Source organism: Pollicipes pollicipes, unplaced genomic scaffold (assembly GCF_011947565.3).
Source record: "Pollicipes pollicipes isolate AB1234 unplaced genomic scaffold, Ppol_2.1 Scaffold_6686;HRSCAF=7923_pilon_pilon_pilon, whole genome shotgun sequence".
Classification (NCBI taxonomy): domain Eukaryota; kingdom Metazoa; phylum Arthropoda; class Thecostraca; order Pollicipedomorpha; family Pollicipedidae; genus Pollicipes; species Pollicipes pollicipes.
Genome location: NW_023596921.1, coordinates 7,982,213 through 7,993,996, shown reverse-complemented (window position 1 = coordinate 7,993,996; position 11,784 = coordinate 7,982,213). Strand labels below are relative to the sequence as shown.

Genomic DNA, 11,784 nt, shown 5'->3' with positions numbered 1-11,784 from the left:
TACGGAAGAGAGTTTATTTGTAAAATGGCCAGCTACCGGATTAAAATTCAAAAGCATACAAGCAGACCTTTTATCAGATCACAAGCCAGCGATATAAATATACAGACGATATCTTCACAACCCATCCCGGCTAGTTTCAGATTCCGTGACATCGCCTAGTTTTTCATGACGGGCTTCTGCTTACAGCATAAAAGAATCGTTCCCAGTGTTGATTACCCTAGATGCATTGGTACCTGGGTAATAACATGCCCGATGCGTATGTAAACGGCGCTGCGTAAGGACAGACAGACGACCAACGAACGTTTAAACAAAGCTGTAAAATCGAGTAAGCGGACCAATCGGTGCGACTTGTCGAACATGACGGATTAGCCTACCACGACTCGTCCAGACCCCCGTCCCCGCCTGTCTGGCGCGGCCGCATGCGCTTAGGGAAACCCACCGACCCCGCCCCACCCTCACGCGGCTTGCGGGAACTCGCCAGACCCCGCCCGCCCGGCACGGCCGCACGCGCCACCGCTACAGCTTGGCCAGCCCCCCGGCCCGCCTGCCCGGCGCGGCCGCGCGCACCACCGCTACATTTTGGCCGGTCCCTCGGTCCGCCTGCCCGGCGCGGCTGCGCGCGCCACCGCCACAGCTTGGCCAGTCCTCCGGCCCGCCTGCCCGGCGCGGCCGCGCGCGCCACCGCCACGGCTTGGGGAGACCCGCCCGGTCCCGCCCGTCTAGCGCCGCTGTACGCGACCTGCTAGTCACGCATGTGGTCCATGATCCAGTTGAGGTACTCGGTGACGCGCGTGTACACGCCCGGCACGTTTTCGGTGCCGCAGCGCGTGACGCCGAACGAGACGACGCCGATGAGCCGGTAGGGCGGCCCAGTGACGCGGTCGACGGCCATCAGCGGGCCGCCCGAGTCGCCCGAGCACGAGTCGCGGCCCTTCTCGGCTCCGGCACACATCTGGCCCGACCCGATGACGGCCCGCTGGCGCCGGAACACGGCCGCGCACTGGTCCTGGGCCACCACCGGCACCTGCACCTTCATTAGCACTTCGCTGGAGTCGCCGACTGCGGCAGAGGAGGCGGGGCAGGCACAGTCAGCGGCTGGACGGCTGGCTGGTGGTGACCCGATCGCGGTAGCCACCCACCGTTTTCCGCAGGAGCGCGTGTGGATCCCCATTCACACAAATGGAACATCTTCGGGAGCACGAAGCAGCAGGAACGTCATAGTAAGGACAGCAGTACCCATCATTTATGCAAGTCGCCGACGCTTCGATACACTGCGTATCACCGCCAGGACAATGCTCATACAAAATAACAAAGAAATATAGGTACATTTGATCGACATCGTGGACGTGACAACGGTTGAGTTGACACAACTCAACACGATCTCTGCGCATTAACAGAACAGCTTGAAAAATAAAGAAATCTAGCGACGAAATACCTTTTGACTCCGTATGAAAAGGCTACATTATAATCTGCAAAGGATATGCAGACCCAGTGATATTCAATGGCAGTTTTTCGATGAGTATGAAGCGATATTAAAATCCTAGGATAGACAGAACTGCTGCAACGCCCTGATACCCAAAATTTACGGATGTTAAAGTGGGCGTCACACGCAGAGGAATGTTCCCGGATGGCTGATTTATTACATTTATCTATTTCTCTGACCAATCTTTTCAATTTTCATAACACATTTCACAACAGTTTTAGGATGTTGAGCCTTTTCACAAATATCCCGCTTAAAACAAAGATAGACATTTGCGTGCATAGTTTTAGTCTTGTCCCACGTTCATGTGTTTCGCTGCAGCTTGTTTCCACTCTTTCCCAGAACTCACTGTCACGAAATCCTCACACGCAAAAAGGCGTGGTGGAAGGACTTACACTTAGACCCACTTTTGGCAATATCTGTATGTGCTTTAACGAAGAATACCTGTGATTTAACTGCCCCCGACTCTCGGACCAAGGTTCTCCCAGCCATATATCGAATACTCCTTTCTGTTGTTTCCGCACGGGTCGTATATCCATCAGTTTCTCACTTACCTTAACGTCCAATATTCTAACATCAAGCTAAAGAAGGAGGAGGACGAGCAAATTTGAAACCTCTTCCTATAGAAAGTCAACGTTCACTGGTCTTGGATTAAGCTTTTTCTCATCCATTCCTGACGCTTTGAAGGTACGTTGTGTGAAAACGGCTATTTACAGATATCTCTGTTGAAGCTCCAACTGTCATCTATTTTGTTCCTGGCTTGATCGGCTCAGACCATTCTTTCAAGGAAACGGATTCCCACTTTCAGTCATTAATATTTTCGTAAAGGGCTTCTTGGATGCAAAATATGCAAAAACCCGACCGTTTATGAAGCCCTAAGACGAAGTGAATATCTAATGTTGCCCTCTATTGGAAAAGTCGATACAGCTGGAATAGGGGATGGCAAACCTACTGCAAGGTCTTTACCCTTCTCTCCCACTACATAATTAACTGTTGGATCTGTCTTCAAGTTAAGACAAGCTTCCCAAATGTTCTGTATCTGCAGTCATTTATATTATTGTGCCTCATTGGGGCATCTTACGTGGGTACAACCCTTCGTAGCACCGCAAAGTACAAAAACATTGGGGGACGTCTGACCGTACAGGTAGCATTCTTTCTAACCAAGACCCTTTTCCCATCAGCGACCATTGATTTGCGTGAGGTACCCGCGTTGCCATTGCCAGCTTATCCGCACTCGGGCGTTGCAGCAATTTTCTTGATCCTCGAATTTAAGAGTCACTTTTATATTCACCAAAAGGCAGTCATTGGATATCATAGGTTCTGCATATCCTCTGCTAATCATAATGTATCATTTTTTCCTTTTCCATATGGAGTCAAAAATATATTTCGTCGCGTGGTTTCAGTATTTTTCCAGCTGCCCTGTTGACGCGCAGAGCCCGTGCTGAATTGTGTGAACTGTAACCGTCGCCATGTCTAGCGATGTCTGTTAAATTTACTTAAATTTCACTGCAACTTTATACACTTGTACTATTGTCCTGATGATACGCGACTGCTGTCCTTGCCATCAAGTTTTTACTGCACACATATAGCACATACTACCAGCCCGCAAAGCAACACAAATCCCCTCCTTTGAGTCACGTTTATTTGTGGCAAATCTTTTCGTGCAGTTTTAAAGGATGCATCCCACCTTAGGTGCATATTTCAGAAACATACTCTGGTGAAACCGCAGGGCTAGTTACGTCGCTACCTGGCCCAGTGAGCAGCGGCCTGTTACCGAGGAGCACATTGGTTGAAGTTTGAACCAGTGCGTCGCATGGATCATGTGATGCTCCCATTCCCAAAGCCGAAGCGCGCCTCGAGAAGAGGCATTGTGGCAAACGCCAAAGCGGGGAGAATGAAGCCGTAGCATAATGTTTCGTTCAGTTCACGTGTTAATAGCTCCACGTTCGCATATATTTTTGTTTATAAGCATAGTGTTTCAATCTTTCACAGCATTTATTATAAGATTGTTTTAACGCATTAGTGTGTTGCAAAGGATACAGAACACTCACGTTGGAAAAAGCAAGGCAAATGCAACGTATTTTTTCATAGTGGTGAGCAGGGACTCAAATGAGATGCACACCGCAAGGCCGGAGAATTCAGATATAAATTTTGGGCTATTCAGAAAGATTTCGAGGAAACTACCATTGCTGACAAATCGCACGCGTCTAATGTCAAAATGCGGAAAGCACGAACAAGGTGGGATAATCCCTTTAAGACGCACCAAGCACACGCATCGAAGACATACAATAGACGAGCAATATAAAAAGCCTACGCCCGACAAACTTCGCACTTGTTAATGTTAACATAAGATAGAGGTAAATACGGGCATAGGTAGAGGCAACTCCTGTACACTGAAGAGCATGCTTCTATGATGATGACTCAACTAAAACAGCCCTAGGGCTATAACTTTTGAATCAAAGGAATATTTTACAGCTTCCGTTTAAAACATGTACGGTTATCCTATGCAACTCAGGAAAGACTTGCGAGAAACATTTAAAGCGTCGAAAAGTTAGACACGGGCTGTTGTTTTTGGTCAAGGACGCCATTACGCCACGAGGACACCACGACAAAAACGGTATACAGAAATAAATGCCAAAGTCAGTACTCACATGCTGTTGTCAGGCCAAACCCGGCGACAAAAAGCCTTTGGGCATCAAAAGATTTGGTCCTGAAGCTGCCAAACGGCAGGCATATCGAAGCGACGAAGGCTGAAAAGAGACACGAGTGGGTGAGACTAAAAATTCAGCCAACGTGCATGAATACAAATAATGTATGCATGCAAATGTATACATATTAATACAAAAATGCAGGGGCTGCAGCTTAAACAGCATAGCAAATAGCGGAAAATGCCCAATAGCCTAATAAGCACGCTAATTATCCAAACTGACGCTTCGCTGAAGCCGAAGTAAATAGCAAAGCAAATACCCAATAACAGAGATGACGGGTATCTTAACTGGAGCTGAAAGCGTAGATCAGGAAGGCCCCAATTACGCGTTTACATGCAATACAAAGAGTTGACACACTTACTGCCCAGCTGATTATTGATGGGCTTGTTCAGGCGAAGCAGCGCAATGTCATTCCAGAAGCGATTCGGCGAGTTGTATTCCTTGTGCGGGATAATCTCTTCGATCTGGAAGTCCTGCACAGGACCAGCGCAAACGCCATCCACCTACACAGAACACAGGCTTGTATTATACGAAAAACTCAACTGACTGATGAATACTGGAGCTGGGAGGAGGTACGGCAGTGTGGGCCGCTGAAGCCTGGAGGCGGTAGGCGGTGTAGGCTGCTGGAGCCGAGGGGGGACGGCATGGTAGGCGGCTGGAGCCGGGAGGGGGCTGGTAATGTAGGCTGCTAGAGCCGGAAGGGTGGGGGCGGCATGGTGGGCTGCTGGAGCCGGGAGGGTGAGGTACGGTCCAGTAGGCAGAATCAAAATATTTGAAGTAGTACTTTGCATTCCCGGTAGTGTACTCCTGGCAAAGCAACAACTTAATTACCAATCGAAAAGCATCACACCATAACAGCTCTGAGCTGAGCTTGGCTGATGGTGTTTGACTGGTAACAAACCAACCCCACATTCGGTGCCGGGTTTACTGAAGGCGCCTCTTTGATCAACTCAGTCATCTCCATGAGGACGCTGGCAGTGGCGTCCCATCGAAGACCAGAGGCGGGGGCAGCGCTGTTGCCGACTCGACCATCCCGCTGGCCACACTCGACGTGTTCGCGTGTGCCCCCCGCCCGCCCCTCCCCTCCCCCTCTCCGCTCCTCCCGCCCTGGCTGCTCGCCTACTCACGCAGTCTACGTCCTTGGTGAGGTCGTGCTCGCCGATGCGCACCGTCGCCAGTCTGAAGCCGGCCGGCAGGTCGGTGACGCAGTGAGCAGCCGACACGACGTACCGGTCGTTGATGACGGCGCCGCCGCAGTTGAAGTCCACCTCAACGGTCCCCTGTACTGCGGACGGGAGGGCGCATGTGGAGCTGCGGAGTCGGCGCGAGCCGCACTCGGACAAACTGTGTCTGGTCAAAGCTCGGGACTGTCCCCTAGCTACCCTGTTGCAGGATGACACAGGGGTGTTTGTCTCTCCCTCATCACAACACAAAACATCCATTCCCAAGCCAGCCAACCGTTGTCCGTCCGTTCTGAAAGGTACCTTCATAGCCGAGGATGGCCAGCCAGGGAAACTCGCCCAGCGCCACCTCCACTCCACCCACGATCCTCTCCGTGAAGCTGAAGCCGCAGTTGGAGGGCAGTAGGCGCCGGTTGGGGTGGTCCTCGGGCGCGCCGTTGAAGCCGCCCGTTGACGGCGGCTGGGTGGGCGGCTGGGTGGGCGGCTCGGTGGGCGGCTGGGTGGGCGGCTGGGACTTACTGGCGCAGCACAACAGAGGCACCGGCCGCTGCCGGTCACACAAAGAGACACGCCGTCACAGAACACTGCCGTCCTGTCCCGGCCAGGAGTGAGCAGACGTAGACAGTCTGTGTGCTTGCCACTGGGCCCCTTAGGCCGCAAATTGTATACAGCAATACACTCCGATAGCCAGTGAAGTGCGCAACGTTCAACCATATTCGGACAGAGCACAATTTGATACCCATACCAAAAGGACTAACGAGTTAGGGTGCATTCTTTAAGTTGCCGTTGTGGGCCGAAAACATCCTTTAGCCGCTCTGTGCTATTAACACACGCTCGGGTGCCCGTTGTATATCTTTCGCTCGGGTGAGGCTCAATTTGAGCTCCCCGTCTCCCGAAATCTCAGGAACCAAGGGAGCTAGAGACACCAAACTTACAGGGTGTATTGGCCTGTACGTGAACTCACTTATGTCATAGATTGAGGTCACTTGTCATGGCTTTTGGGTCACATAAGGTCAAACAAGGTCAAACTCTAGGCTGGTCTCAAAGGTGCCCCCAGAACCTAAATACCTGTTCTAAGAAAAATGGCACATACTCATTCAAGGTCGGTGACCTTGTTTGACCTTTCGCAGGTCATAGTGACCAAAATCATACGAAAGTGCTTTAAATTTTGCATTTTGATGAGCAGCAAATATTACGCCAGGCAGTATACTCCTAAAAACCAAACGCTGGGCTGGGTCATTTTTGGCCAGTGACCTATTCCGACCTCTAAGAAAGCCATGCAAGGTGTGTAATGCAGATTCCGTTATCAATAAATTCGAAATGAGAACCAGAAACTACCAAATACAGAAAACCCTAGAAAATTAGCATAGGTTGGTTTTAAACTTGGTCTGACCTTCATACACGACTCTAGGTCAATGCAATTTATTTATTCGATTGCTATTTTACGTAAGAAAGTATTTCAGAGATTATGGCTTTGTTGAACACTCCGTTGTTGCATAAGATTGAGCGATTTCCGAGAAATTGACTTCCTGAGCCCATGGCCTGACTGACCTGCCGTAGGTCACCGGCCTTACAAAGTACATCTTAATTTTTGATTCCAAACAATCCACTTTTTCATTGTCTATAGCTATGCAAAATTTGGCGCCGCTTAGCCGCGCCGTTCAGAACCGATTCTGGAAAACCTTCGGGGGGTGGGTAAATGAACCCCACCCGAACGCGTGTTAACATGACCCGCACATGTTTGACATTGTTCCAGGCATTTACGCTAACACCCGGCTCTGCTGTCAATTGACAAATACTCAGCAGTGGTAACTAAGCGGATCTTCTGACAGGACAACATCTGTCAACTGCCATCACTCGATCATACCAGCGTGATGGCAACCTGTTCGGTGAAATCTCTGACTGCACCAGCAGCACAAATCAATGCAACGAAGATAAACAACGCACATACCAAAGCAGTCTACAATCTCTGCGCAGACACGAAAGGTGAATTTTTTTATGTAGGTTGCGCTATGCGCACGCTCAGCAGCGCTTGTCGTTAGCGTAGCGCCGCTAGTCTTGATAGAGAAGAGTCCCAATTTCCTAGCAGAGAAACGCCTAAGATCGAAGTGGAAGGACACTCAAGGCGTGTAAGTGGACGGCGGCCCTTGACCAAGTGCGAGTACTCCTCGATCACTAGTGGAGAGAGAGTCTCAACTCAGGTAAATGGGTGCCTCAGAAATAATTAAAGGCATGCTTGAATACTTAAGCAGAGGAACGACGCTAAGCATAGTTAAATACGAACTTCGTGCATGTATATGAGCACATCAAAGCTAAGGTGGATGAGCGTTAAAATGGCAGACTGACAGGTTAAGGTTCACTAGCCTCGACCTAGTGCAAGCTCAGCTAGGCCTCCGTACCGGGTAAGGAGGTGGGAGCCCCAAGGCGACATGGTCTGATACATGATCTGATAAGCCCAACGAGCGTTGCTCCAAAGCTATCGTTGAGACAAGAGTTCATACGTTCCAAGATCGAGATCAAACCCGAGAGAGCAGGAATCATACTTTTTCGTGTTGCGGTGCGCTCAGACGGGGTCGAGGGGCGTACACAGACCGGGACGTACAGATAACTGTGCAATGGTGTTCCATGCAGCACAAGAGGGCGCCTCATGCCCAAGCAAATAGCGCCGCTGACTTACCGAGTTACTGAGCGCCCCTGACTTTACCGAGTTACTGAGCGCCTCTAACTTTACTGACCCCGAAACCCAGGAAGAGATGCTCCCAAGACAAGACCCAAAGCCCACGTAGAAGAGACTTCCGAGACCAGGGAGGGTGCCAGTCACGTCAGCCGGGAGTTAAGTACAGACCCGTCACATAGTGATCTGCATCGTTAACCACACGTCAGCCGGGAGTTAAGTACAGACCCGTCACATAGTGATCTGCATCGTTAACCACTCGTCAGCCGGGAGTTAAGTACAGACCCGTCACATAGTGATCTGCATCGTTAACCACTCGTCAGCCGGGAGTTAAGTACAGACCCGTCACATAGTGATCTGCATCGTTAACCACTCGCGCCTGAATGCCCACATTTCAGCCGGGAGTTAAGTACAGCCCGTACATAGGATCTGATCGTTAACACCGGGAATGCCCACATAACTCTACCTAACAGGGGCGCAAGTAGCCATCAACAAGGGGTCCGCAAGCTAAAAGGTTAGTCCACTAACACCCACTCCTCGGGTGAAGCAGGAAACGTTTGATGGCACGGATATATGAAATATATCAATCACCCCTGAAAAACGCCCAGCTGGCTGATAAGCATTAAATTATTTCTAACTTTGGAAATGTGTCCCCACATGTCGTTCTTCTATCTCCGTCAATAAACATAAGCACTCCTAACGAAGTCTAAAAATCCATCGAACAAAGATTACGCCACAGACTGGACTGCATTGGATCGTTTAAAATGCAGAGACACGAATGAAAGTCAAATGCAGTGGGAAGCTGACCGGCCCAAAACGAATCGGAACGGACTCGACGCATTATAAGTTTGCCAAAAATGGCGCCATTTGCATATGCCCTAATCTGACACTAGGTTGAGTGATTCGTAGGAGATATCTGATGAATTGGCATGGATTATTTCATTTTTCTGGACTGAACGGAGATCGCCCATTTACAAGCAATGTGGGAAAAGTGAACGGACTGGATTCAGAATGATTGAGTTCGACTTCAGTTTGCACCGAAACTGTCATGCCGTGTCAAAAGTCATGAACCACGTGCTGCCTTTCATGTTTAGAATATAATCTAGTAACTTCTTAAACTAGTAACTTAGAATCTAGTAACTTCAGCAGCGACGAACGCATGGTCACATTGAATGCCTGCACCATTCGATACGAATTTTTATCACAATGCGCGGTTATACATGTGGTAAGAATGGAATGCTGGATCTTGCCTTATTACTGTTAACGTGATACTGTATTTTGAGCCGATTATCCTTTCTATTGCGCAAGGCCATTACACGAAACACCAGCGTTTAGACTCCCGTCAACAACGCTAGCTTTTGACGAGCCGCCATTGTGCTCGTTGCGTTGCCGACTCCCTTCCCCGCTCCCCGGTCAACACAGCAGAGATATCTGAGTGTGCCCCCCCCCCCCCCCATTCGAAGCTTTCAGGCCAGCCGTTCGCGCCTGCCCCCTCACCTAGCGAAGATCCTGGGCGCCCCCAGATGTTTTCACCAGATAGATCAGGCAGCCGCAGGATACCAGGTGAGCTAGTCACTTACGAAGTTGATACGTCGGCTACCGCAGATGCTTTGGCGCACGTTCTGGATGTCCTGACGACTGGGTCTGTTCTGCACGATCTGCAGCAGTGCCGGACAGGTGGCGATGACGTCACAGACCCCGTCACGACCGGCGTAGTCCTTGCATGCATTCGACGGCGGTGGTGTCTGCGCAGAGCCCCCGCCGAACGTGATGGCTGTCGGCGAGACCACAGTCAGTCACGAAGTAATCTGCCAGTCGGGTTCGGCAGAGCCCTGGACGGTCTCTTAACACAGTCAGTTGCTTCAGGGTCGGCAGGGGCCTGGACGGGCTCGGCACACAGTTGCTTCAGGGTCGGCAGGGCCCCGGACGGTCTCGTGACACAGTCAGGTGCATCGGGGTCGGCAGGGCTCTGGACGGTCTCGCGACACAGTCAGGTGCGTCGGGGTCGGCAGGGCTCTGGACGGTCTCGTGACACAGTCAGGTGCGTCGGGGTCGGCAGGGCTCTGGACGTGCTCGTGACACAGTCAGGTGCGTCAGGGTCGGCAGGGTTCTGGACGGACTCGTGACACAGTCAGCCGCGTCAAGGTCGGCAAGGCTACGGGCAGCCATTTTAGTTGATCGTTCCAAGGTTAAGGGTGTGTTTTCTTTAAATGTAAGCGGGACACCTTTCATCCGAACTGCGTTTCCACTCCATCATGCTGTAAGACATGTCGCGTAGTCTACGCACGTACACATCGCGCACGTCACATGTGGTGCGAAATGTGGCAGGATGACTCACATTGGCGCTTCTGACGGCCTTCCGTGCTGAGCCAGCTGGACGCCCGCCAGCAGCACCAGCACGGTCACCCGCCACATGACGACGCGAACCGAACAAACAGTCATGACGTGGCTCGCCTAGCTAAAGCTGACGCTCCCACTTCCTCCTGCGAAGGACGGACGAGCGCACTCAGCGGTATGCCTTTGGGGTTGATGTTCCTGGAGCACGCTGGTCTTAAACTGGTTGTTTCGCCTTAGACATGCACATGGTGTTTTTGGGAGCGAGACAAGTGCGTAGCCAGACCTTTCACCATTATCTGCATGGAGTCCAAAGATGCCGCTTGTCCCGAGATTAACCACGGACTGTTGATTCATTGTAGTTAGATTTGTTTCGTGTGTGGTAAGTTATTGTTCAGCGATGACGTCACACAAACACGGTGTTTGAAGCGCTCGCCAAAATGTAAGCAAAGTCATGGTTGTGGCTATCTGTTCTCAAATAGATACACGACACCCATTGGGCAGAATTTTGCAGCTGGCACTCAGATAGCTCAGCATTTTATAACGACGCCCCACCATAAACCATTGAAAGAGTTGGGCTTGCGAGGGAATCGTCTCGATAACAGAAAAGCAAGATTTAGTTAAATCTGCGGGAACGCAGTACGGACACGCATGCAATTTTGCAGTTTTTTCGTTCGCCTACAAAGATTTTATTTAGTCTTGGGTCTCAGCACGAAGAAGCGCTTCCTTCCCACCGTGAAGAGGCGCTGCGAAACGAAGCGCGAGAAGTATGGTAGATGGTAGACACGACGATAATGAAGCTGTTGTGAAGCCATGGTTGAAAAATTGTTATTTGGGAAGGCTTTGCTGCTCGATTCAAGAAAACAGAAATATGAAAATATTTTCGTCGGTCCAATCACTTTAAGAACCACCATGACCATGCAGAAGCGAAGTAGTATTGCTTTTTTCAAAATCCAAGCAAAGGATAGCCGTTATCGCCACACCTACCGAATTGATATGCGCACAATAAACGTGTGCAAATATATGCCTGTAGTGGACACCTGACAAGCATATCCTCGCAAACGGCCGAATACAACGCTTTTATGTGATGGTGACTCGCCTGTCGTCCGCTCTCACCTTCAGACCAGCCCACCGCACGCCCTGCTTCCGCACGCGGAGAACGAGCTGCTTCTGAGGCTGGTCGCCGCGCACAGCCTCTGCCATCGCCACGTCTGGAAGGCGCCGCAGGCGGCCCGTCCACCTGCGTCCAGCGGGGAAAACCACGGTACAGTCTCTAGCATAGCACTGCTCATTGTCAGGCACAAAGGCACTCTGGGATTTCCCGTTGGTTGACGTTACTGGACTTGTCAGGCAGTTTCAAGAATACGGATATGGTGCATGAGAGCAGCAGGTCAGGAACGTTCCAAT

General features: G+C 50.8%; 1 protein-coding gene across 1 annotated transcript; it reads right to left on the bottom strand.

Annotated features, from left to right (window-relative positions):
- Nucleotides 1-11,580, bottom strand: LOC119107396 (CLIP domain-containing serine protease 14D). Its single transcript, XM_037230829.1, has 8 exons — nt 11,510-11,580; nt 10,513-10,526; nt 9,624-9,817; nt 5,673-5,916; nt 5,316-5,473; nt 4,550-4,691; nt 4,132-4,230; nt 1-1,059 (listed from the first exon to the last, which is right to left on the bottom strand). The coding sequence occupies exons 1-8, from the start codon at nt 11,578-11,580 to the stop codon at nt 743-745; spliced, it is 1,239 nt and encodes a 412-aa protein (XP_037086724.1). The 3' UTR covers nt 1-742.
- Nucleotides 11,581-11,784: the final 204 nt, after the last annotated feature.

What these genes read in the sequence shown, in the direction of transcription:
- LOC119107396 (XM_037230829.1), bottom strand. Translation starts at nt 11,580, where the DNA reads ATGGCAGAGGCTGTGCGCGGCGACCAGCCTCAGAAGCAGCTCGTTCTC. An exon ending in CATCAATAATCAGCTGGGCA is followed by an intron (nt 4,231 to 4,549) that starts GTAAGTGTGTCA and finishes GTCTCTTTTCAG; the next exon opens with CCTTCGTCGCTTCGATATGC. An exon ending in GTTTGGCCTGACAACAGCAT is followed by an intron (nt 1,060 to 4,131) that starts GTGAGTACTGAC and finishes CCTCTGCCGCAG; the next exon opens with TCGGCGACTCCAGCGAAGTG.